Source organism: Melanotaenia boesemani, chromosome 5 (genome assembly GCF_017639745.1).
Source record: "Melanotaenia boesemani isolate fMelBoe1 chromosome 5, fMelBoe1.pri, whole genome shotgun sequence".
Taxonomy (NCBI): domain Eukaryota; kingdom Metazoa; phylum Chordata; class Actinopteri; order Atheriniformes; family Melanotaeniidae; genus Melanotaenia; species Melanotaenia boesemani.
The window spans coordinates 8,457,464-8,482,625 of record NC_055686.1 but is presented as its reverse complement, the minus strand read 5'-3'; the positions used below and the strand labels follow the sequence as shown (position 1 = coordinate 8,482,625).

Genomic DNA, 25,162 nt, shown 5'->3' with positions numbered 1-25,162 from the left:
CACAGTTAATTGGCATACCAATAGTCTTAGACCAGTTAATAGAGTAGTCAGATATTGATGAGAATGTGTTAATAAGTGTGATTGTCTGGGGGTCGGTGGATTCTGGAGGAAAAGTAATACATCATCAGCATAAAGACTTATCTTATGTTCTATATTTTTGACATGGATTCCTTTAATCTCTTTATTTTGTCTTATGGCAGCAGCTAGGGGTTCAATAAAAATAGCAAAGAGTGATGGAGAAAGCGTGCAGCCCTATCTGGTTCCCCTGCAAACAGAAGCTTGGAGATGTTTGATCATTGGTCTTCACACATGCATTTGGGTTGTTATATAATATTTTTATCCAAACTATGAAAGATGACTCAAACCCAAATTTGTTTAACGTTGCAAATAAAAATTTCCAGTTTACTCGGTCAAATGCTTTTTCTGCATCTAAAGAAATGACTGTGGATTCCAGATTATGTAGAGTAGAATAATCCGATGTTAAATAATCTACGCATGTTAGTAGAGGAATGTTTACCTTTAATAAAGCCTGTTTGGTCAGGATGTATTATTAGAGGAGTTATTCTTTCTATCCTTCCGGCCAAAGCTTTGCTAATTATTTTGAGATCTATATTTATTTATGAAATTGGACGGTAACTGGATGGAAGTGTCGGGTCTTTACCTGGTTTTAATAGTAGAGTAATATTGGCTAGGTTCATACTTGAAGGTATTTTTTGTTTTTCCCTTATTTCTAATATCATATTGTAGAAAGTGGGTGCCAGCATTGTCCAGAATTCTTTGTAGAATTCTGCTGGGTAACCATCTGGACCTGGAGCTTTATTGTTGGGCATATGCTGGAGAGCTTCTTGGAGTTCGCCGACTGAAAGGGGGGAATCCAAGACCATTTTATTTTCATGTTATAATTTTGGAAGATTGATGTTACTAAGAAATTTATCAATTTTGTCATCTGTTGTAGTTAGTTGTGATGTATATAATGTTTTATCTTTGAAAGTGTTATTTATATTGTCAGGGTCGTGGCTGATGTTTCCTTCTGGATCTCTGACAGAGGAGATGGTTGTTTTCTCCTTGTTTGTTTTTAACTGATTAGCCAGGAACCTTCCAGATTTGTTGCCATGCTCAAAGTTCTCCAAGCGAAGTCTTTGCACCAAGAATTGCGTCTTTTTTATCTATTATTTCATTAAGTTCAAGTTTAGCTGTCCTTATAGCATTTAGTATGTGTTCTTCTGGGGAGACATGGTAAGCGTCCTCTAAGGATTTAATTCTGAGTTCTAACTCTGAGATTCTCAAAGTTTCCTTCGTTTTCTTATGAGAAGAGAAGGAAAGTTGGCCATTTTTAAAATATATTAGCTTGTATTTCAGATACATGTAATTCAGTTCTTCCTAGTCAAAATGTAGATTTCATATATCTAAAATGGCACTGGACAAATGACATCACATTTCCCGTTCATGTGAATTGCATTTTTACTTCCAGATATCCAAAATTACATTCCTCCTATCTAAAATAAGCATTCTGGATCTGAAACAGTTTCTGATATCAATAATTCAATTGTTTCGCATCATAATTTTCATTTTAGATATCATTAATATATATATATATATATATATATATATATTCAAGATGCCCTGCAATGGACTGGTGAACTGTCCATGGTGTACCATACCTCTCACCAGTTATAGCTGGAATAGGCTTCAGCTTACCTGCAACCCATAATGGACTAAGTGGTGCAGAGAATGAATGAATCTTTAAGATAGCTACAAAATAATTGCTAATATCAAAAATATATTTTGACTAGTAAAAATGTCATTATAGATGTTCACAATGGGATTTCTAATACAAACATTTAAGTCGTATATTTCTATAATTGCCGAGGTCTTCCTAGGTCTTCCTACCTATTATGGCAAGCCTTTTTAACATTTAATAGATATTCTATTCTATTCTATTCTATTCTATTCTATTCTATTCCATTCTATTCAGCTAGGCTGGATATGTTTTGCAGATATCTGTAATTTAATTCCTCCTATTCAAAAATAACATTTCAGATATTTACAATGTCATTCTTCCTGTACTGAATTATAAGTAAGGGATAATGCCCGGCGAGGTGTCCATTATCATAAATTAATGGACGGCGCAGAGGCGTAAACAGTCAGACTCGAAGTGGATGACGGTTGTCTCTGCAAAGTCCATTAATTTATGATAATGGACACTTCGAAGGGCATTATCCCGCTTATACCATGGTCACTTACAAAAGAAAAAAATATTAAATAGATTATTAATGCGTAAATGTTGTTTTTTACCGTTAAAATCGTAAGTTTTTCACAAGAAGCAGCTGAGTGGACTATTTCGTTTCGGCAACTCGGTCGGACGCAGTTACGTTACGTGACACAAATATTTCAGCGAGCGGGTTCAGCTCTTACAGCTTGTGTGTGTCCAGAGGATGATGCAACAATTTGTTTCAAACAGTTAAAATCCACAGATAGTTTCCTACATCGTTCAATAAGCCTGCAGGCTGCTTTCACAGCGACGCCCTGTCACAGGCGTGATCTGGCATGTCTCCAGCGGCGACTCTTAACCGGCACTAACACAGAACCTGCAGCTCGGTCGACCACAGCTTTTGTATTAGACCTGATCAGTGGAGGGAAGGGAGATGATTGCTTAACGTTATGTTGTGTTACATAAAGTATAATTTCATCGTTTTTATAATGTTATCCACCATTCACTCTGTATCAAGTATGTAAGTAAGGTAATCAAGACAGAAAGACAGGCGACAGCCTATTTAAAATTAAACACAACATTGCCATTGATTGTGACATTTCATAAAGATGCTGGCATGTCCATAGTGGCGTTTGAAGGATGGAGACTTAACGTTTGTGGACCCTGACCACTGCTGGTTGGGACATTGCGGGACGACAAAATGTTGCTCCATTCTCGTCTCTCTTGGACTGACGGAGCCCAATAAGCCTGCACCTGATTTCACAGCAATGCACGTCACAAACATGATCTGGTGTGTCTGCAGCCCAGAATCTGAGTTTCTGTTGCCACGGTTTCCAACTACTGTTTAGTCAGCGCAATAATTTACAACAATAAATCTTTTTGACCAGAACTTCTTTCATAAGTGTCCATTATCATTTTTTAATGGACACCCTCCAGCCAATCAGATTCGAGTATTCACCCAGACCATGGTATAATTTCAGATATCCAGTTTAATTTTTACTAGGACAAATGACATCACTTTTCCTATTCATGTGTATGGGGCAACGGTTTCATCAACTGGTTTAAACTGGTTTGTTTTTTGACAGAATAATGATGAATTCCTTTTCTCTTGACAATGGTTGTTTAGCATAAAAAAGTACTTTGAGGCAAACAATAAAAAATTCCCTTAGTAAAGCATATTTAGCAAGTTTTCTAAAAATAAATAATTTTGTTATAAAATGCTTACTTCGTGGGACCATAAGCGGATTAAACTTGGACCAATCGCGGAACGTTTGTCAATGCATAATTTCCTGGCACACCGATTACACTGATGCACACGGTCGGCTTCTGCTAATAACTTAGCAACTTTTTAGTGATTTTCAGACCCATGTATTGACTCCATTTAAAGAGAAAAGGACTGACAACAAATTTAACAGCTTTTACTGATGATATTGGAGACTTTTAGTGACTAACGTGAAAGCACGTATACTTTACTCTTCTTCTAAGAGCAGCAGTTGCTGCGTAAGTCCTTAAGAAATGACAAGATGCTCCGTCTACACACGTTATGCGATTATTTACAGCCTAGTTCTAAGTTCATTCAAACTGTTTTTCATTTCGTTCTAAGTTTCTGTAGATGACAAATGTTCAATTCACGATGCTCTCTGTCACCACAAAGTCCCTGGCTGAGGGATCGTTCTACTTCATGACCTTTTCTTGTGATCATGTCAGTGACTGCTAACACCATTACAACTTGCAGTAAGCATGGCCACGGAAAAAAAAACTGAGTTAACGAAACTGAAAGTGTTAAATAGGGTAATGTGAGCCGCTAAGTATTATGGGTCACGCGCGGGTAATTACGTTAGTTTGTTTTATATATCTGAAAATAGATATAATTTTTGATACCTGAAAATTATGACTAGAAACAATTGGATTCTTGGTTATAAGAAACTTCCGTTTTTCCTAGTAAGAATTCTGTTTCAGATATCCAGAATATTTATTTTAGATAGGAGGAATGTCATTTAGGATATCTGGAAGTAAAAACGGAATAACACATGAATGGGGAATGTGATGTCATTTGTCCTAGTAAGAATGTCATTTTAGATATCTGAAATGTTCATTATGACTAGGAATAATTGAATTATACATATCTGAAATACATATCCTGTTAAGATAAAAAATGTCAAAAATGTCAAAAGGGCTTGCCATACATGTCTCCCTCCCCAACCCTTGGAGTTTCAGTTTTTTTTTTTAAATTTGGCAGTGAGTTACACAAAGAGTAGAGGTGTAGTAATTTTTACCCTGTTTTACGTCCCCTCCTTAGTGTTAGGAGAGGAAGGGATATAACATAAGTCGGAGTCAAAATGTAACATAAAACACCAATTTTATTCACAATTGGGCACGATATGTACACAAACAAAATAAATCAGCTCCGACACAAGGCAAACTAAAAGAGTCCTGTTTAAAACACAGGCTAGAGGCTACAAGGCTCAAAAACGAACCATCAACACATTCAAACAAATGAACAATATTAACTGAAAGTGTCCTGAACCGGGCGTAACCTGCCACGGCAGGTTTCTATTAGTAAACCCAAAAGTAACAAACCAGGAATCAAAAGGCACTATGCCAAAATAAATAATAAAAACAAACCTAGGCTTTAGCAATTAACACAGAGCTAAAAAGTAGTCCACAGAAGCACACAGAAAGCTGTACAAACCAAGAACCTTTGAGTTCAGACTCAAAGTGGCAAGCTGTGCTGGAATCACACACAGCTGCCTTGAGTTCAGTCACTTGGCAGCTTATCAAGGTAGGCCAACATCCTGGCCATCCACGTTGATTAACAGGAGATGGCACTCAATCACAACAGGAGGAGGAAAGGAACCGACACCGTAGTTATCCAATCCAGCTTCTGTCCGCACCAGTTGGCATGCAATTACAGAGAAGGGAGGATTCCTATCCAAAAGTGAAGGGTGAAGCCAGGGAGGAGGAGCAGGTCCAGGCTGACATGCCTGGGGCCTACAAGTTATTAACTGAAAGCAGCGCACACATTCTGTGACAACTCAGACACACGCACCGTCTCACTGCTCGCTGGCAGGTGAGGCACTGCTTTCTTCATAACTGCCCCACATTCCTGTGTGTTCAACAGTAAACCAGAGTAGAACAATTAATCACAGACAAAAAGAACCGAAATGTTTCTGCTAGACGAAAATATTTTCCATAAAACGTATTTTGCTCCAATATAGGTTGCAACAACATCTGCACACAGTTCAGGCTACTTTCATTCATTTTTTACAAAAAAAGTATCATGTTATGACGTGTTACGTTTCACGTTTTTACAATAAACTATCACATTCTAACATAATAAGGTCACAATTTATTTGGGTGACAACTCCATGCTTTTATAATACACAAAGCTGCTGCTAATGATAAAGTTTATGTTGTTTATTCAGCTGAATGTCTGGGTTCTGCTGTCAGACATGGATCATGTATGTTGCAGGTAAGAGACAACCCACCGGTCAGACTACTCTCGACGTGGGTTATTCGATTTGCCGAATGAAAAGGGTTTAAAAAAAAAAAAAAAAAGTGTACGTTGCAACGTTTATTATAAGATTGTTAGGACGTAAAACACAGAATATTCTTTGTTGCTATCTGTAAAAGTCAAAGGTAAGTCAGATGAACCTTTATTGTCAGTTCTGCATCATGTACAGGACAAACAGAGAAACCTAAGCCACATGTTCGCTAATTTCTGCTTGCGTTAGATATGCGGTAACATCCCTCTGTTTAATGTATCCTCAAACAACCTATTTGCTACGGCGAAGTAAAGTGTGACTTCATGTTATTTAAGGGTCATTCCACCGAATGGGTGCCATTTCCATGTTGCAAGTCCACTAAATTAAATACTTAATTTTTTTATTTTTTTTAACTAAATCTAGTAACACGCATATTTAACTTTTTAAATTGTGTATTGGTAAATCTTAAGTTACTTTATTTAAATTTTTAGATGGATTTTTATACAAAGGTGGTTGCATTTTTTTCAGTCCTGTTACCAAAATTCATGTTACATTTAAAAAGCACGTTTCAAAGCATTTCAAGTAATTCCTTAATTTTCCCATTAAGAAAGTGTTTATTTTAATGGAATGATTTGTTATTTGTTCAAATAATTTATATTTTTCCTTAAAAATCAATCATAATATGCAGAAGTTGTATTTTTCTAAAAGATCCAACGCTATATTCATCATATCAAGAAGACCCAAAGCTCAAGTTAATTAAATTTATTATGATGTAGTCTATTCAATAGTTGGATAAATGATGGACCAAACATAATTGAAAAAATTCTCTGTTGTTTTTATTTTTTTGGAAAAAAACAATAAAGTAACAGGAATTAACAAGGCGTAACAGGAATAAACAATGACAAGAGGATCATGTACAAACGCATGAATGTGCAGATGCAAGTGTGTATGTGTGAGTTTTGTGTGAAAAGAAACTTGTGTGGCCTATTGTAAGATTGTAGTGTCTCCCAGACCTCCTTTTGGAAGCTGTCTTAGCTGTCTTTTTACCTTTGTGCGTGGAGATGCAGTTTTGTTTTTCATGCGCTGGACTTGTTTCTTGTACTTTTCTGTTTTCTGGGTTTGTTTCTTCAGTTGGTGCTGTAGCTGATGAACTTGTTTCTTAAGGTTCTTTAGTGATTTTCGGCTTCTTCTCCACCCTTGATCACATTGCCTAGAAAAAAACAAAACAAATATTAATATAAAATAAAATAAAATTTTATAATAATTTAATATAATATTATAATAATATTATAATAATATAAATTATTTATTAATAATATCTAATAACACTTTGCAGATGTCAAAATGTACTGTTAGATTAAATTCTACAACCTGATTGTAGATTTTAGCTAAGTTATATTTTAATGCAATCACTTCTCTTTTTTATTAGCTACTTCATCACAAACTTGACGGTTGTACAAAACCTTGTTATTACATTGTCAGAAACAGACGTATACACTATTGCCTTCTTTGCACAATCTCTTTGATACATGATCAGTTTTATAAATTCAACCTGGAAGTGCTTGGTCGTGGATCTACATCTTGCACTGGTGATAGCTGGGGGCTGTCAGGAGGGGTGATGAGGTGCTGTTGAGCTTCTTTTCTGTCTTTGATCCTATGGTATGTCTCTCTCCACTTTTTGCGTCATTTGTGCTTTTCTCTCTCACTTAGTTGGTCTATCCTTTTCTTCCTTCCTGATTCTAAGTCCTCCCTGTATTTTCCTCTTTCTATCTCAAGATACCTTTCCCTCCTTTCAGGGTCGGCATCACGTCGAGTGCGATAGCGCCTCTGCTTTTCTGCAGCACTAAGTGGTGATTTTGCGCCCTGTAAACATTTATTCACGTTTTAAAACTGATCTTAGGGCTCAGCAACTCAGGTAATTTCAGTTGTAAAACTTTAAAATCAAGAGAATACTGTAATATCAACAAATATTCAATCAAATAGATAATTGAAACAATGGACACTCAGTCCTGTTACTGATGAGTAACAGGACTGAGCATCAGTAACAGGACTGAATGCAACAGGACTGAGTTTTTAGCAAAGAGTTAGCAAAAACATGAAATATAGCCACATGACATCCTTGCTAATAGCACGAGGATACTGAGCACAATCTATTGATTCACCCAAAATGTCTACTTTTAAAATATGCAACTGATAACTTATGTATAATTTAAGTAACAGGACAGTATTGTAAGATTGACCTCTTTGGTCATAGTTAAAATATTATCAAATACACAGAAAAAATGAATGAGAGAACTTACTTTTGGTCTTCCCATGGCCTTCAGAAGATCCAACTGATGCAACTTCCTGTTGGGCATGTGACTTGTGGAATGTTCCAAATGAATCATATTGGGTAATGTGTTAGGGTAACAGGACTGAGTGAAAACCTAGGGACACGACTAAAATGTGCATTTTTACCCAAAAAAAATACTGATTAATTTAGAAAAAAACATTTTTGAAAAACAGATGAAATATAGAAATAGATAAAAATGCTAAAAAAGTAACATAAATTTAGGATTTTATTAATTATATTTTATTCCAAAGTGTAATGTTATACAATGAGGACAAGTGAAAAATGCTACTTTTACAGTTTTCAAGGTAGGTTTTATTAATCTTCCCAGCACATACCTTAAATTTGGGAGTACATCATTGTGCAGGACAGTTAGCTGAAAAAGAAAATGCATTTTACTATTATTATTTTAATGCACATTTATACATGTAATTTCCTGGGAACGGAAATGGCACCCATTCGGCGGAATGGCTCTTAAGTTTAATAATCTTAGGCAGCCCAACTGTAAACTGTAAAAGCACACAGTGAATGCATTTCTGGGCTTGTATTACCATCTAGTGGCAATTTGTGGGAGCATTTTCATTTCATTCATCAACGCAGCTTATTTACAGTGATGCACTGTGATTTCATTATAACATGGCTGTTTTATTCTGATGTAGTTCAGTATGTTAATTTGTATTTATGTTTCTTTTTATGCTTTTTATCCATTAGAATCTACAACATAATCTCTGTAATGCCACCGTTGTATGATGAATAATCCGCTCTATATACTCATATAGCTCAGTCTCTGGATGGGAGGCTCCTTCTGACAGAGGACACAGCAGCATATTCCACCAGTTACCAGACGCGCACCATTCTTTACAAAAACAAACAACACCAGTACTACCACTAAGTAAATTAAACACAATAACAAATAGGTGCTCTGGTTAAAGTGATTAAAGTGGCTGTGTGCTCTCGTAAAAATTTCAAGTGTTGATGGGAGAGGTGTGTGTGTAAGGGGGGGCAGAGCAGGGAGAGAGTTCAGCATCCTGACAGCCAGGTGGACGAAGCTGTCCCTCAGTCTACTGGTCCTGGGTCCTGGTTTGCACGCTTCACAGTCTCCTTTCTGATGGGGGGGGGGAGGTCTCACCATGCAGTGGGCTTCACGGGTGTTGGTTGGCTTTCTTGGCCAGTGATGTGGTGTTGATGGTCCAGGAGAGGTGATGTGCACACCCAGGAACTTGGGAAAAACTTAGGAATAATACACATAATGAAGATGTGACGTCAGGGAAGCTGCCATTTCGGTGCCTTAAGTGAAACTCCTTTGTCCTCTTGGCCGCCCCAGAGATTTCCATATTTTACATAGCAGTTGTCTTTATTTCCCAATGTAAATTCTCTCTATTAACACTCGGGCATCCCTTTAATTTACTATCCTCTTTAATAATGGATTGAAATGTCCACTTCTGAAGAACGGCTGTAAAACTTTACAGATTAATATCTTCTCAAAGTTTCTTGAAAACTTAATACGGTTTTTAACCTTTTAAATGGCCGCTTGATTACTCAAAGTCACTATTGCTGTTGTCCTCATGTTTTAGGACAAAATTGTCCCAGTAAGTCACATTAAACCCACATTTGAAATCTAATAGCTGTTACAAAATATAATGATGCATTCTGTGATGTTTGAGCTTCATTTTCTGAATAGTGAAATTAGTTATTTTTACTGTTCACTACTGGAATCAGCTCCCTTACAGTCCTGTTTAAAAATAGTGTTAGCTAAATTAAAACTCAAACTGGTGAAAAGAGATGTTCTTACATGCCATATGCATTTAGCCAAAATGACAGACAGATTGAGACAAAAAAAATTAGCAAAAATGTCTGTAATGGACATGTTTTATTCATGTCAGGGAAAAGTATTTGATCCTGTTGTTTCTTTATTTTGCTCGTTTAATTGTTATGGCGATTCCCATAAGGAAGTGGAGCAGAGCTGGATTCAAAATTTCTAGAGCTCACGCTCATGCTTCTGTCGGAGAGATAAGACTTGAACCACTCCAATGCAGTACCAACAATGCCCACTAGGTGGCATAACAGAGCCACCAAAGTGTTGTGGTCCATGGTGTCAAAAGCTGTTGTTAAGTCTAATAAATAAATAACACCTGCATACAAAATAAATTTTAAAAACCCACAATAAAACAAGACTAATTTCCAATAAATGTCCCACACAGGCGATCACCTTGCTGCAATAAGGACACAGATACGCCACATGAATATTTGTGTTTCTGAGCAGAAAAAGGAGAAGGTAGCTTACCTGCTTCCAAACACGTGACCAAAGCTGCCACGCCAACCAACGCACACGGTCACGCCACCAGGAAGGCAGGGAAAGAAGAGTCAGAGCATAATGTGCTACACCTGAGCTTAAATACTCAGCACACTGCCTCGTCAGTGTACCTTGATCTCAATAGCCCAACGCCCCACAGTGGCCTGGAGGGAAACACCTCCTGCCATAGGATCAAATCATAAACATACATAGACGCCTCATAGACTGACAATCAACGCGGCCGCCATCTTGGATGGGTGTCCCATCCGCCTCCAAAGCATTTATTTCTAACGTGTATGCCCAACTACAATAATCACAAATCCACAAATTTTTACCAGATTTTCTCATGGTTGGCTTTGTTACAAACAGCAGAGATGTGGTTGTGATACAGGTCTCTGTTACACATTAAAAATACCTGCTTTCATGCTGAAATCAGTTTTATTATGCTCTTTAACAAAGACATGGTAAAATAATAAAATTAAATCAATCAATCAAACTTTATAAATAATTGATACTTTAATAAACAAGTTTAATAAACAAGTGCAGCAGCTGTGACGAGGCTTGCATGGCAAACTTCACAGTACAGATTTTTTATTTTTAGTACATTTTTGACAACAAACCCTGAAATGTAGACCAGACATTGTCCACAAGACCACCAAAGCGGACGGGCAGGTAACTGTGGTCACATATGACGGCAGAAATGCTTGCAAAGGGGAGGGAAGCTCTTCCTCTGTCATAAAAGTAGAGCGAATGTCCACAGCTGATCCGGACAGTCTCATCTTGTGTTGCCACATTACCTGACCCACTTAATGACACCACAATGGACTGTCAGACGGCAAAAAATGCCATGGTAATGCCCTGCAGTGGGATTGTTATCCCAGCCTCCTAATTAATGAATGAATTAATTAATTAATTCATTAATTAATTAAAATAAAAAAACATTAATACACTTAGAGAGCTGTTTAGTGGGCACAGTGAGAGTTGTAAAATATATATTTTTGAAGGGTAAGTAAGGAAACTTATATTTTATTATATTATATTGTATTATATTATATTATATTATATTATATTATATTATATTATATTATATTATATGTAATACACAATAAATTAATAATTCCTAGACAGGCAGAAAGAACTGATGGTAAAAAATAAATAAATAATCCTAGCTTACTTGTGAAAGGTAATGCCTCGCGATCGGCTTTTAATATTGCGCTGGTTAGTGCAACCGCAGGCTGCACAAAATACTGGCATAGTTGCTGGAACTGTCTTGACTCCAGTTATTTCAGAAGCTAGCCTGGAATGCGGACACCCATCCAATATGGTGGTGACTCTGCGTCACGCTCCAACGTGTAGCGTCTACATATATATATCTATGGATCAAACCACCTGGACAACATCATGCAATTACAGCAAATGTTCCCAAAATTCCCCAAAACAACCACTGACCAATAAGAAAAAAGAAAAAAAATTGTCTCATTCATTGACCAGGACTGAAAACAGCTGGTTCACCACCAGTAAACAATGGAGCAACAATAAGTTTATCCAGTCTTGGAGGTTCTGTTTTTAATCTTAGTATTCAGTAAAGTAAAGCAGTTTTCTACAGAATCGGTCCAGTATGAGCAGCAGGAGAAGCAGCGAGTTAACCAGCATGCTGCCCTACGACATGCCCCACATCACTTCCTCTGTTTGGTTCCCTGGATGGCCCGTACTATCCATTGAAGTGGACCAGGGTTTGTTTAAAGCAGGCCAAACAGGGCCAGAGTGAATGTGCCCTCAGGTTTCATATTAATAAAGGTTACCATAGCAACTTATCATCCTTCTCTGTGACAACAGTCCAGCTTCATACCTGCCTGACAAACCAGAGGACTCTTCTCTACAGCTCAGTAAAGAAGATAAAAACCAAACAATGAAATTTCTAACATCTTGACATTTATTAACACTAATAATAAATGTCCCTAAAGTTTATATTACCTACAGTGTCTCAGTGACTGTCCTCGCTACAGTCTCTTCTGTCCCAACACAACATCAGTCTGGATAAAAAGAGATATATTATGATTTATTATTGTAATAACTTATATATATTTTCATTACTGTTGCAGACTGAAGTCTCTTCCATCTTAATTTAGCACTATTGTAAAATACATTTAAACATATTCAGGTTTTTTTTTTCTTTGATCGTTTTATTTTTCTCTAAATCAAAGAACAAAACTAAAGACTGATTATTAAGTGTGTTGTGGAATGCTGGACAGAGTTTTGTCTGATTTCTATGAACTATTTGTTTTGTTTCTCCAGGTGAAACTGAGATATTTTGCTCCTCTGAGCCGGTAGTGTCATTCTGCGGCTCCAGCATCGTTCTACAGTGTCACCTCGAGCCCCAGCAGGATGCAACAGACAACACAGTGAAATGGACTCAGCAGAGTGATGTTGTACACGTTCGTAAAGATGGAAAAGACGTTCCTGGAGAACAAATGGAGAGGTTTGAAGGACGCACGTCTCTGTTCTCTGAAGGTCTCCGTAATGGAAATCTGTCACTCCAACTTTCCTCTTTAAAACTCTCCGACTCTGGAAGATACAAGTGCTCCTTTCAGGTCGGCTCAGTGGAGAAGAGTTGTTACGTCAACCTCAGTGTTAGTAAGTTTCCAAAATATTGTCCAAATATTAAAAATGAAAATGGACAACATGTGATCACACCTACTTTCAGCAGCAAAGTACTTGGTACAGGTAATAAGCTGTACGTCAGAGTAAAGACGTCCAGGTAAGCTCAGGTTGGAGCATGACAGTGTTAGAGGGCTGTTAGAAAGAGCTGCTGCTGCAGAGGAGATGAGGACAAAACCACACCAGAATAGTCTGGAGGACTCTGTTCAATAACTTGAATTCCTAAAAACTTTGCATCTTCCATTGGTTTGGTTTGCTTTCACACTGCACTTCAGTCAAGGGGATCAAACCACCTGGACAACGTCATGCAGTTACAACAAATGTTCGCTAGGGGGCGAAATTCCCCCAAATAACCGCTGACCAATAAGTAAAAAAGAGGAAAATTTTGCTCTGACACATTCAGACCCCCTCAGATACTTGATATTATGGTGGAGATGGCTGATATGTACTGGGATCCAGTAAAGAGGTGATACTGTCATTGTTACATTTACATAAAGTTGTAGATGAGGAGAGGAGACATTAGGATGACTCTTTTATATGTGACAGCAGAAGGGCCAAAATGAAGGCCACCCAGCGGTGGCTGCATCATCTTTTCAGAAGGTTATATCCATCCTGAAGCAGCTACTGATCTGAATAGAGTAGAATAGAATAATAGAATATCTTTATTGTCACTGCATAACAATATACTATAATATGAGCATTACTATGGAAACAGTGTCAGGTATTTAAAAGACACGTTAAAAGACAAAGTTACATGTAAAAAGACAATGTGGGCTAAATTCTCCCTAGGAGTGTGTGTGTGTGTGTGTGTGAATGGTTGTTTGTCCCTATCTGTGCTGACCCTGCGATGGACTGGTGACCTCTTCAGGGTGTACCTGCCTCTCACCTGTTAAAATGCTGGGATAGGCTCCAACTTAACTGCGACACGTAATGGATAAAGTGGTACAGATGGATGAATGAATGAATGAATGAATGAATGAATGAATGAATGAATGAATGAATGAATGAATGAAGGTTAAAAGACAAAGTTACATGCAAAAGGACAATGTGGACAAATAAGATTCACATAGAACAAATAAGGTTAAACCGATGTGCATGAATAGAAACTAAAACACTGTACAAGATTCAAGATTCAAAGTGTTTATTGTCATTTACACAGTACGGAAACAAGTTTCCCTGAACAATGAAATTCTTACTTTGCCGTTCACACTGAATGTCATAAAAGATTATAAAATAGAAGAAAAACAACTTTAAAAAACTAGACAGAAGATAAAGATAAAGGTAGGACAAAAAAACCTCTGAGTAAATAATCTGTAAACATAAATGTGCAGTGTGCTGTATAAGCTGTTGGGCCACATTCAACAATGAATGATTAGCTGTGCAAAAAACTGTCATGAGGTAGACGGTAAGATGCAAAATCTATCATAAGTAATAAGACACATAAACAGCAAACAATATTGCAGTGACTGTGGTTGACAATATAAAGTCTGTGTGCAGGGTACAGGCCGTTGTTACAGACTCCTATCAGCTGTTAAGGAGTCTGATGGCCGAGAGGAAGAACGAGTTTCTGAGTCTGGTTGTCCTGCATTTCAGACTCCTGTATCTCCTGCCTGAGGGGAGGAGAGTGAACAGTCCATGTTGGGGGTGGGTGTGGTCTTTGATGATGGAGGCAGTTCTCCTGTGGACTCTGCTGGTATATGCTCTGCAGAGAGGGCAGCAGAGTCCTGGTGATCTCGGACACAGTCTTCACCACTCTCTGCAGGCGTTTACGGTCTGTGACAGTAGAGCTGCCGTACCACACGGTGATGCAGCTGGTCAGGATGGACTCAACCACGTAGCTGTAGAAGTTTCTGAGGATATTTGGTGACATGCTGAACTTCCTCGGCTTCCTCAGAAAGTACAGCTGCTGCTGAGCTCTCTGTACAGCTGATAAATAGGGATTTACATCAGCTGCTTTGCCTAATGGCTCAGGGGTTTTGATTAAATAATTTATTACACAGAAATACTTATTGCTGCTAGAAAAGAAACTAAATTTAAGTCCTTAACTTTGTTTTCTTTCTTGATTTTTTTACATAACTAACAAAACACACTTTACATGTTTCTGATGAAGCAGCAGCTGCTCAGTTATCTTTGACTTTAATGGTTTTAGGAAACAAAGTTCTCATCTAAATGTTTGTTTTTCCAGACGGGTATGAAGTGATCGGCTCACCTGAGCCAGTTACAGCAGAGTCGGGTCAGGATGTGGTTCTACCATGTCGCCTAGAACCAGGGTTTGATGCAACAACTCTGACTGTGGAGTGGAGACGGAACAACGCTACGGTGCATTTATATCGAAGTCAGAAAGATGATAATGAGGATCAAGATCAGAGGTTTAAAGGCAGAACTTCTCTCTTCCATGATGAAATGCATCATGGAAACATTTCCCTCAAACTGAGAAATGTTTCTGAAGAAGATGCAGGAAATTACATCTGTTTTGTTCCTAAGTGTCGGGAGAAAAAAGGAAACATTGCTCTGAAAGTTGGTGAGTACTGATGAAAAAATTTAACAAAAAGAAACATGTTTATAAAATGTTTACACTGAAACACATTTTATCCCAATTCAGTTTATATTTTCTTTGTGTGGAGAAACATGTTAACATGTATTTATACATGTATGACCTGAATATTTAGTCCTGTTATTTTCTCTTACAGTGTTGAAGGATGAAGATCCAAACAAGAAAGGTAGATTTATGTTTGATCTTCTGTAAATCTCATATTTGAGTTCTTCATAGTTTAATGTTATCAGTGCAACTCAAGCAAGAAGATTAGAAATGAAAACTTTTATAAACCATCATGGCTTTTTAATTCGGTCCAGGTCAACAAAATATTGTGTTGAGCAACTTTTACCTGCCATGGTTTTATTTCTGGTTGTCTCTTTGTTTAAGTTCTGACTTTGTTTTATGTTTTGTGGGATTGAATGTTTTGTCTTTAATTCAGTTTTCCTTGTAAAGTGTTTGGTTTTGTTTCTTCTTTCCATAAATTGATTCTTTATCTTTAACCAGGAATCAATGATCCAGATTCGATTCAGACTAAACATTCACCTGATCAGAACAGTAAACAACGTCTCTCAACTGTTAACAGAAAAATAAAAAGTATAATATTTACAGTTTAATATATTTTCTCTCCACCAGCAGGAATCAAGTTTAGTGAGTTAAAAGTTAAAAATAACTTCCAGTTATATTATTGATTAGATTATAATTACTCTGAGTTAAAGTTTTATTTGTATATTATTGTTGTTTTTATTAACATTATCAATTTAAAATTAATGTGTCTTTTCTTTCTTGTTTTCTAATATTTTTTCTCTGTTTTGCAGGACTTGTCATTGGTCTTATTGTCACTGCTGTTGTTGTTCTCATTGCTGGTTTAGTTTGTTATAAACGTGAGTCATAAATTTCTCCTCTTTTCATTTCCAGCAGATTCTTTCCTTCTACACTTTCAAATGAAGCTAAACAGAATTAAATGTGTTCATTAGTTTCTATAGATTAAGTTTTAATAGATCAGTTCAACACAAGAGTCTTTTAACAAGAAGTGATAATAATAAGATTTGTTGTAGTAGCAGAAAAACAAACAAAATAAGTGTTAAATGACACCAACGTACAATAAATGAACCAAGTTACATGTTTATAGATCAGTCTTGTAAATCAGTAATTCAGAGTCATTGTTAAAGAAAAGAGTCAGAAACATGAAATTAATCTTGTATTAATGACGAATGTTTAACTGGAAAAATCTGATAGTTTTCATTTAGTAAAATGTAAAATAATCACAGAACACAAAACTTTGTTTTCACACTCGGACACAAATTCAAAGATCTAATCACTAATCAATCAATAATCTGACCCACGACTGTGAGAGTGACGGCTTGTTGACACAGAGAAGGAACCTTCATCTCTCTGTCATTGTTGGTTTTAACATATAAAAGAGTAAAAAAGAAATAAAATGTGCGTCATGTTGTTTACATGCAGTGTAATTAGTGAACAGCAAACCTGCTCTGGTTTAATCTTCTGAAAATCCCTAATTATAATTTACTGATAACGACCACTTCATCTCTTTTAGAAAAACTCATTCTGTGTTAAAATAGGATCAAATCTACACATCACTCAGCTGAACGCAGGTTTCTGAGATTAACATGAACAACTTGATCTGCTGTGGCTTCATCTTCTAGACAGGAAGTAGTTTTTCTTCTTCTGGTGTGTGTCAGACTGATCTGAGACCAGACTCACATTTTATTCTCCTTTTATTCTGCTGCTTCAGTCTAATGTTTTCAACAACTAAAGCTGACACACACACACTTATTTTATAGAAAACACATCCTTCTGCTATTATTTACATAAAAGTCTCTGTCCACATCGAGACACAGAAACACCTGAAACTCCACCAGAAACCAAACCAGAAGATGGAGATTTGGCTCCATCTCTGAAGCCATGATGGCCAATCAGAGGACAAATAAAAAAGAAATATTTCTGTTAAATCTGGTTTTGTGGAGCTTTTGTTCTTCAGTATATTTACAGTGCTAGCATGATTACAGCCAGCACCATCTTTGCTACGTCTGCTGTTGCCATGTGAACAAGACACAGGTGGAGGTGGACGCTCTGACTCTGAACCAGAGATGTTGGTTATTCTGTCCACACTTAAACACACAGATGGATCATGTGAAAATCTTCACCATGGACGGTGTTTTCTGAAAAGTTTGTTTGCAGTTTAGCAAAACTGTGTTTACATGTGGACGAAAGAACTGAAAGAAGCAGGATTTTAATGTATGATTTGTTTTCTTTTTGATAAAATGGATCTGGAATCTGATTAAAATATTCTCCTGATAGAAGAACTTCTCTAATCTCAGAATAGTGATTCATTGAGTAATAAGGTGCAGCTTAATGGGCTGGATGAGTTTTTTTACACAGAACCAGCTGAAAAGCTGATGTTCAGATGGAGCTTCCTCCTCTCTGTAATGAAATCAGTAGTGGACCCTCCTGGCTCAAACTAACATTAACATGAGCTCTGAGACTGTATTAAACACTTTTCTGAGGACTTCACGTCTACAATGAGTAAATGTCCAGAATCCAGGGACTGATAGTGATGCAGACAAAGATCTCCCCAGATGTTTGTGAAGCAGCTCTACAGAGTACTCACTGAGTACAACAGAGACGGAGTAATACAACTTTGATGCTGTAGTTCTGTTTGCAGTATAGTAAAGAATGTTTTCAGTTACGAATGTTATTTTACCGAGCTGTACACTACATCCTGAAATTAATATTAGACCAGAGATCCCACCCTCCACATTAGATTTTTCCTTTTTCAGCGTGATTTTCCTTTTTCTCTTTTTTTTGCTCAAAAAGTAAAACTATAAATTAATTAAAACTGATAGTTTAACAAACAGCATAAAAACATTGCAATTCTCATTTAAAGATAATTTATTTTGTGTTGTGTTACAGATTTAGAAGTGGGACAAGACAGACAGGAGGACAACAATCAAAGTGAAATCAGACGACGTTGAATAAAAATATGGATTTTTAATTTTTTTCTGTTACTCTTCCACCTAAGGCAAAAGAAGTTTTTTTCTCTCATTTAGTGGGTAGATTTGAGCTCAGATAAAAACAGAGAGAAAGTAAGAAAAAAAGAACCAGGCCAGTTTAGAGACTTTATTATTTCAGGGTAACTTCACCTCATCTTTAAGAGAGAGGTAGAGAAACTCATTTCAGACATCTTGTTCTTTTTTTGTCTACCAACAGCTCATAGGTGAGAAAAAAAATTAGAACCTAGATAGATATTTTATCACCCGCCTTCTTTCATCGATTAGCAAAATTCGGTGACAAAACTAAATTCTCTGATAAAAATAGTAAAAGCTGGAGAGACTCAACCAATCCAAAGCTGCTGGTCCAGATGCCATCAGTCCAGACTTCTAAAGACCTGTGCCAGCCAGCTGTTTCCAGTTCCTCAGAACCTCTTTTATACTCCTGTGGAAGACCTCCAGTCTTGTTCCAGTCCCCAGTAAACTGTCCCCATCTGCACTGAAGGACGACCCACCTGTGGGTGCAGCGTGGCTGACTCACTAGCTTTGGACCTCAGGCTTCTTTGCACACAACACACGCACGTCGGAAAGCAAAGTCTTGAAGTCAAGTTCTTCATTTTACCATTTAATATCAAATTAAACTTGAACATATACATAAAAAGGACTGAAAATTTAGACTTTCTGTTAAACTAACTGAAATGCGGTGTAGGTCAAAAGACTGTGTTGCTTCAAGGTCCAGTGACTTCCAATCTACTTTTTCTTGGCTGATTCCCCTTTTTTTAATTTCAGTCTAGCAGCCAATCAAAATCCACTAATAAAAGAAGATCATTTCAACTGCAACACAGAACTATAGAATAATTAGGATTAAGTCCTAATAAAAAAAAAAAATGGCTTCAACACATACCGACCCCTAATTGACTAGGCTGTAGCATAGCAATTACCAAATGATACTTAAATTGGAGCCATTCATTCCAATATACTGACATTTCTCAAACCTCTGTTTTAAAACTTTAACTAAGGTAACATAACTCTGCTCTTTCTTCTGTCTTCATTCTTCTCCTAGAAGTAAACACAGTTTTGTTATAGGTCTATGAACGATGCTGGTCTTCGTCTGGACTTCAGCGCTTCTGACAGCTCCTTTAGAGTCTGGCATAACTCTGATGATTCTTCCCAAGTTCCAGGTGTTTCTTGGAAGGGATGGGTCAGCAATGACGACAACATCTCCAACTTTAAAACTTCTTTTTAGACCGAGCCATTTCTGACGCTCCTGTAAGAGGGGTAGGTATTCTTAAATCCACCTCCGCCAGAACAAGTCTGGATTGGATTTGTCGCCAGCGACAACGGGCATAGGCATCATCTTTGTCAAACACGCCTGGCGGGATGCTGGACTGAGCTTTCAGTAAGAGCAAATGGTTTGGTGTCAGCGGCTCTAGGTCACTGGGATGATCAGAGTTCATAGTTAAGGGTCTTCCATTGATGATGCTCCCGACTTCACAAAAGAGAGTTTGAAGCCCTTCATCATCCAGTTGCTGTTGTCTCAATACAGAGTTCAGCACTTTTCTCACTGTACGGATTTGACGCTCCCAAATGCCGCCATGATGAGAAGCAGCAGGGGGGTTAAAAACTGTTGCAAATATTTTATAAGCATTTTGATTCATTTACTCATTTATTATTCATTTACTCATTTAAGCATTCTTATTCATTTATTCATTTACATTTTATCCTTAGATTTTAGTAACATGCATTAGGTTTTTGCTTTTAATTAATAGAACTACAGCTTAATTGTTATCATTGCTTTGCAGGTTACAGATAGTCCATTCACATAAACTCATATAAGGTTACTGAGTTCAATACTGAGAAAACAGCTGAGAATTAGAGGCCTTGACAATGTTCTGGATGGCCACTAGGGAGTAAATCGTAAATATTTTTGTATCTCTTTGCTTATCTATTCACTCCTAGCAGAACGGAATTTCCCAGTAACTCAGAAATCATTAAAAAGAATGGCCTTTGTGTAAAACTGTGGGAACAGGTAGAAGAAAGTCAGCACAGAGAGGCAGACAGATAACAGGGCAGAGCGAAGTATCTTTTTCTTTTCAGCTCTGACGTACCCCAAAAGGAGGACCTGGAGGAATCAAATTCCCGGAAGAAGGAAGGACCACCTTGCAAAATACACATTCACATGAATGCTCACCACATGCACGCACATAGCCACAATGCTTTGTATCAGTATAAATGAGGAGGATAATTTAGGTAGGCGGGTCTTTTGGCTGAACCGAAGGTTCCCGACACTTTGTGTATTAGTGATCAGAAGCTAAGCTAACAGGCCTCCTTCTCGAGAAGATATGTATTGTTTTCTTATTACTGGCTTAACAAAGAATTGTCAATTCTACTCAAACTCTGGTATTTTTGCCTTCTTTTAAAAATGTGGATTTTTGAACACTCTTCCTTCTGATTTACAGGTGGTGAACAAATCTTTTAAAGCCAACAAAGAGTATTTTAAAACTTCAAAACCCACTGTACTCTTTTCATCATCCTTGTTTCATTGATGCGTGACTGGTCCAGTTTTGCTAATGCCTCTTGCAGCTCTTGTTCAGCGCCAACAAAGTTTGTGCCATTGTCGGATCGAAGGATTGACACTTGACCTCTTCTGGCTTGAAAACGCCGTATGGCATTAATACATGAATCTGTGTCAAGGGAATGGGCTACCTCAATATGCACTGCTCTGACATTTAAGCACGTAAAAAGTACTCCATAACGTTTGATCTTGACACATCCTCTTTTGACCTCAAAAGGGCCAAAGCACTGAGATCCAACAGAACCAGGACTGATACTTGACCAGAATCAGTATTCAACCTAATGTCATTTAGCACTTTGACCAGAGCTGTTTCAGGGCTGTGATGAGGTCGGAAGCCGGACTGAAATTTATCAAGATTTCCACTTTCATTTAAAAACTTTCTCAATAATCTTGGAAATAAAAGAGAGGTTAGAGACAGGCCTATAGTTGTTCATTATAGAGGCGTCTAGAGTCCTTTTCTTTAGGAGTGGCTTAATAGCAGCTATCTTTAGTGACTTGGGAAAAATGCCTGATGCCAGTGAGCTGTTAACTATCAGTAGGAGATCACTTTCTACTGAGGTAAAAACTGTTTTTAAATAGTCGGATGGTATCATGTCCAGAGTGCATGTTGTTGATTTCAGATGCCAAACTGTTTCTTGTAGGACTTTAAATTCACCATTTTAAATTGCGACATGATATCAGAATTATTTCCGGGTTTTAAACACAGACTCATTTTCTTGTGTGACTGTGTGGAATTAATATTTTGCCTGATTGTTTTAATTTTTTGGCTAAAAAAGTTTGTAAATTGGTTGCATTTCTCAGTGGAAAGGAGCTCTGGGCTTATCTGTTTAGGAGGATTTGTAAGTTTTTCAATCATAGCAAACAGAGTGCGAGAATTGTTGACATTCCTGTTAATCATTTCAGATAAATGCAGCTCTCTGGCCTTGCACAGCTCATTGTTATAGTTACGGAGGCTTTATTTGTACAGCTCATAGAAAATTTGAAGTTTATTTTTCCGCCATTTCCGCTCAGTTTTTCTGCATTCTCTTTATAGGCTGGTAACTACAGTGGTGTTTCTCCATGGTGTTTTCTGTTTGCTCAAAGTGCTCTTGATTCTTATCGGTGCAACAGCATCCATTACATTCAAGATTTTCAGATTGAAATGATCCAGGAGTCCATCAACTGACTCTGCACTGGTTGTTGGTAACATAGCTATGGCCTCCACAAACTTAGCACTTGTTCTTTCATTAATGTACCTCTTCCTAACCGAGGAGCAGGTTGGTTGGACTTTCTGAGTGATCAGTAAATCAAACAAAATACAAAAATGGTCAGACAAGGCCAAGTCAGTGATCACAACAGAAGAAATATCAACACCCTTTGAAATAACCAGGTCCAGAATGTGACCTTGAATGTGGGTTGGTTCTTTTACATGTTGCCACAAACCAAACATGTCCAATATGGAAGAAAATTCCTTGACATTACCATCCATCATGTTATCTATGTGAATGTTAAAATCCCCAGTTAAGATGAAATGGTTAAAATCAGTAGAGATAACCGACAATAATTCAGAAAATTCATCAATAAAATTTACACAGTGTCCTGAACGTCTGTAGATCAGAAATAGAATTTTAGAAACTCCCCTTAAAATAAAACTAAGATATTCAAAAGAAGTAAAATCAGCAAATGAAATCTCTTTACACTGGAATGAATCTTTAAATAAGGCAGCTTCTCCTCCCCCTTTCCTCCCGTTTCGACATTTATTCATAAAACTAAAATGAGGGGGTGCTGTTTCGTTAAGAACTGTAGCACTTGTGTCTTCTGTTAACCATGTTTCTGTCAGAAATAGAAAATCTAAACTGTGAGAAATGATGAAGTCATTAACTAACAGTGACTTGTTGGACAGAGATCTAACATTAAGTACAGCTAGCTTTATGAAGTTTACACTGGTCTCTGTTGTATTCTGAGTTATACAAGGTACAGTTAACAGATTAGATCGATTCACCCCACAAACTGACCGTGTTTGATTCCTTATTTTACTAACTAACACAGGAATCCTACTGGGTCCAGGCTTGTACTCAGAACAGCTGTCAGTAGTAGCAAAACTACAGCAAGGACCCTGAACGCATCATGGCATGTTATCTTTGTTGTGAATTCTGCTGCTGCTCTGGGAACCTCCTGTACTGTACATTATACATTATACTGTATTTACATATAATGTATTGTACATGTTTGTACTGTTAGTATATTGTTTACAGTTGTGCACCACTCTACCAAGTTACTACTTACTTTACTGTAAGTTTGTTGTATGTAAGTAACTGAAGAGCTTTTTTTTGCACAATGCTGTGAACAAATTACTGTAAGATGGCAAACATTGTATGAAGTGAAAATGTGAAAAAAGGTATTCTGTGTCATGTATTCAGTTACAATACTAACAATAGAAATGTGTAACTTTACTATAGTTTTCAAATGGCTGTACATCTAGTGTGTAGTACTGTCTTGGTCATTTTCAGCAAGTGTCTGAGATCTAACTTTTTTTGTAATTAAGACTCTTAAGAGATTAAACTGTCATGATGAAAACATGACTAAGTCATTTGAGTACCTAGTTCGTACTCAATGGTGACAGGAGTTTTCATTTTGATGGCTCCAACAGTTTCATTGACATAAATTTTTGCTTTTGAGGAATGAACTATCTATTTTTAGTCAGTGACACTTTTGCAGGTTGTCTACAGGTTCTGCAGTTTGCACTAACATGTGTTACTGGATACTTCATATATTACTTGCACAAATATCATCAACTACTTTTACTGTGTAGTTTTTCAGTATTTCAATGCCAAATGTTCCTTTTATTTAGATAATAAGCAAAGTTTCTTCAATAAAAAGTTTACAAAACCTGTTCTGCTGGATTTAGTATCTTTTATATCAGACAGACAGACAAATGTTTATTGTCTGTCCCAAGTGGTGACAGAAATTCTTCTTTGACTTCTTCTTTCAAGGGTCCATGTTTAAATTATTTAAAATATTTAAAACAAACAAGGTGTTCGAATTTCTTACACAACTAATATGAAACATGTTTACTTTGCAGTTTTGGAGTAATTCATTGTCAAAGTTCTTTACAGCTAGCTAAAAGAAGCATTGTTATCCAACTTTGAAGAGGAATTAATTTCCTCCATAAGTAGTTTATAAAAGCTACTGCTGTACTCGATACTTCATTGACTACTTACACAAATACTATGAAGTACTTTTACTGTCAACTTTTGGAGTAATTCAGTGTCAAAATCCTTACAGATAGCAAAAGAAGCATTTTCATCTAATTCTAAAGTACATTAAAAATTTCTTTAATAAATAGTCCACAAAACCTGTACTGCTAGACTTAATACTAATAATATATTATTATGAAACACTTCTAATGTGTAGTTTTCCAGTAATCCATTATCAAACTCCCTTACAGATAGTAATATTTTGCATTTTCATCTAATTTTGACTAACTTTGTAGTGGAATAAATTAGATTTCTTCCATAAGTTGTCCACGAAACTTGTTTTTATGGACTTATTCATTTATCAACTTCCACAAATAATATGAAACACTTTGATTTTGTAGTTTTCCAGTTATTTAATGGTAAAGCGATAGGAGTCATTTTTGTCTAAATCAAACATGTAACACTGAAATTCTTTTAAATCGAAGCATTATTAACACATGTACCAGCACAAGTGTTTTATTATTTACCTATGTTTGCTTGGGTTTTGCAATAATCACACATACACACATTTTAAATTATAATTATCTATTTCAAACACAAATTTATTATTTACATTTTTGTTACAATTATAATCTATATGACATTAATACTAAAATAATACCCTAATATAAAACTAACATCTGTATTTATAAATAATTAAATATGGACATGTTCAAAGATTTACTGTTACTTACGGACCCCTCGGAGACAGGAGATGGATTAAATAGACTTTATTTAAACACAGAAACCAGGAGGAATAGTCTTACGGTACTTTGGAGTAGACAGAATATCCTGGAACCATTGGATTAGGCAGATTAGATGTGACTATGGCATATTGCTGCCATCCACTG

The 25,162-nt window shown here is 36.8% G+C and overlaps 1 protein-coding gene and 1 long non-coding RNA gene across 3 annotated transcripts in view; one reads left to right on the top strand and one right to left on the bottom strand.

Moving 5' to 3' along the window:
* Positions 1 to 16,670, bottom strand: part of LOC121640227 — a 46,271-nt gene extending 29,601 nt beyond the window's left edge. Inside the window, exon 1 of the long non-coding RNA XR_006010412.1 lies at positions 16,614 to 16,670. This is a non-coding gene — a long non-coding RNA (uncharacterized LOC121640227). The remainder of the gene's footprint in view (positions 1 to 16,613) is intronic.
* LOC121640165 (myelin-oligodendrocyte glycoprotein-like) overlaps positions 1 to 25,162 on the top strand; it is a 123,208-nt gene that overhangs the window by 7,105 nt on the left and 90,941 nt on the right. Inside the window, exons 2-6 of one of the 2 annotated variants that reach the window (XM_041985861.1) lie at positions 12,615 to 12,953; positions 15,163 to 15,498; positions 15,668 to 15,697; positions 16,329 to 16,394; positions 18,445 to 19,454. In XM_041985861.1, coding sequence (XP_041841795.1) covers positions 12,615 to 12,953; positions 15,163 to 15,498; positions 15,668 to 15,697; positions 16,329 to 16,394; positions 18,445 to 18,506 — 833 coding nt within the window. In that variant the 3' untranslated portion in view covers positions 18,507 to 19,454. Of the gene's footprint in view, positions 1 to 12,614; positions 12,954 to 15,162; positions 15,499 to 15,667; positions 15,698 to 16,017; positions 16,042 to 16,328; positions 16,395 to 18,444; positions 19,455 to 25,162 lie in introns of those variants that run through there. The other variant, XM_041985862.1, reaches the window with a different exon arrangement.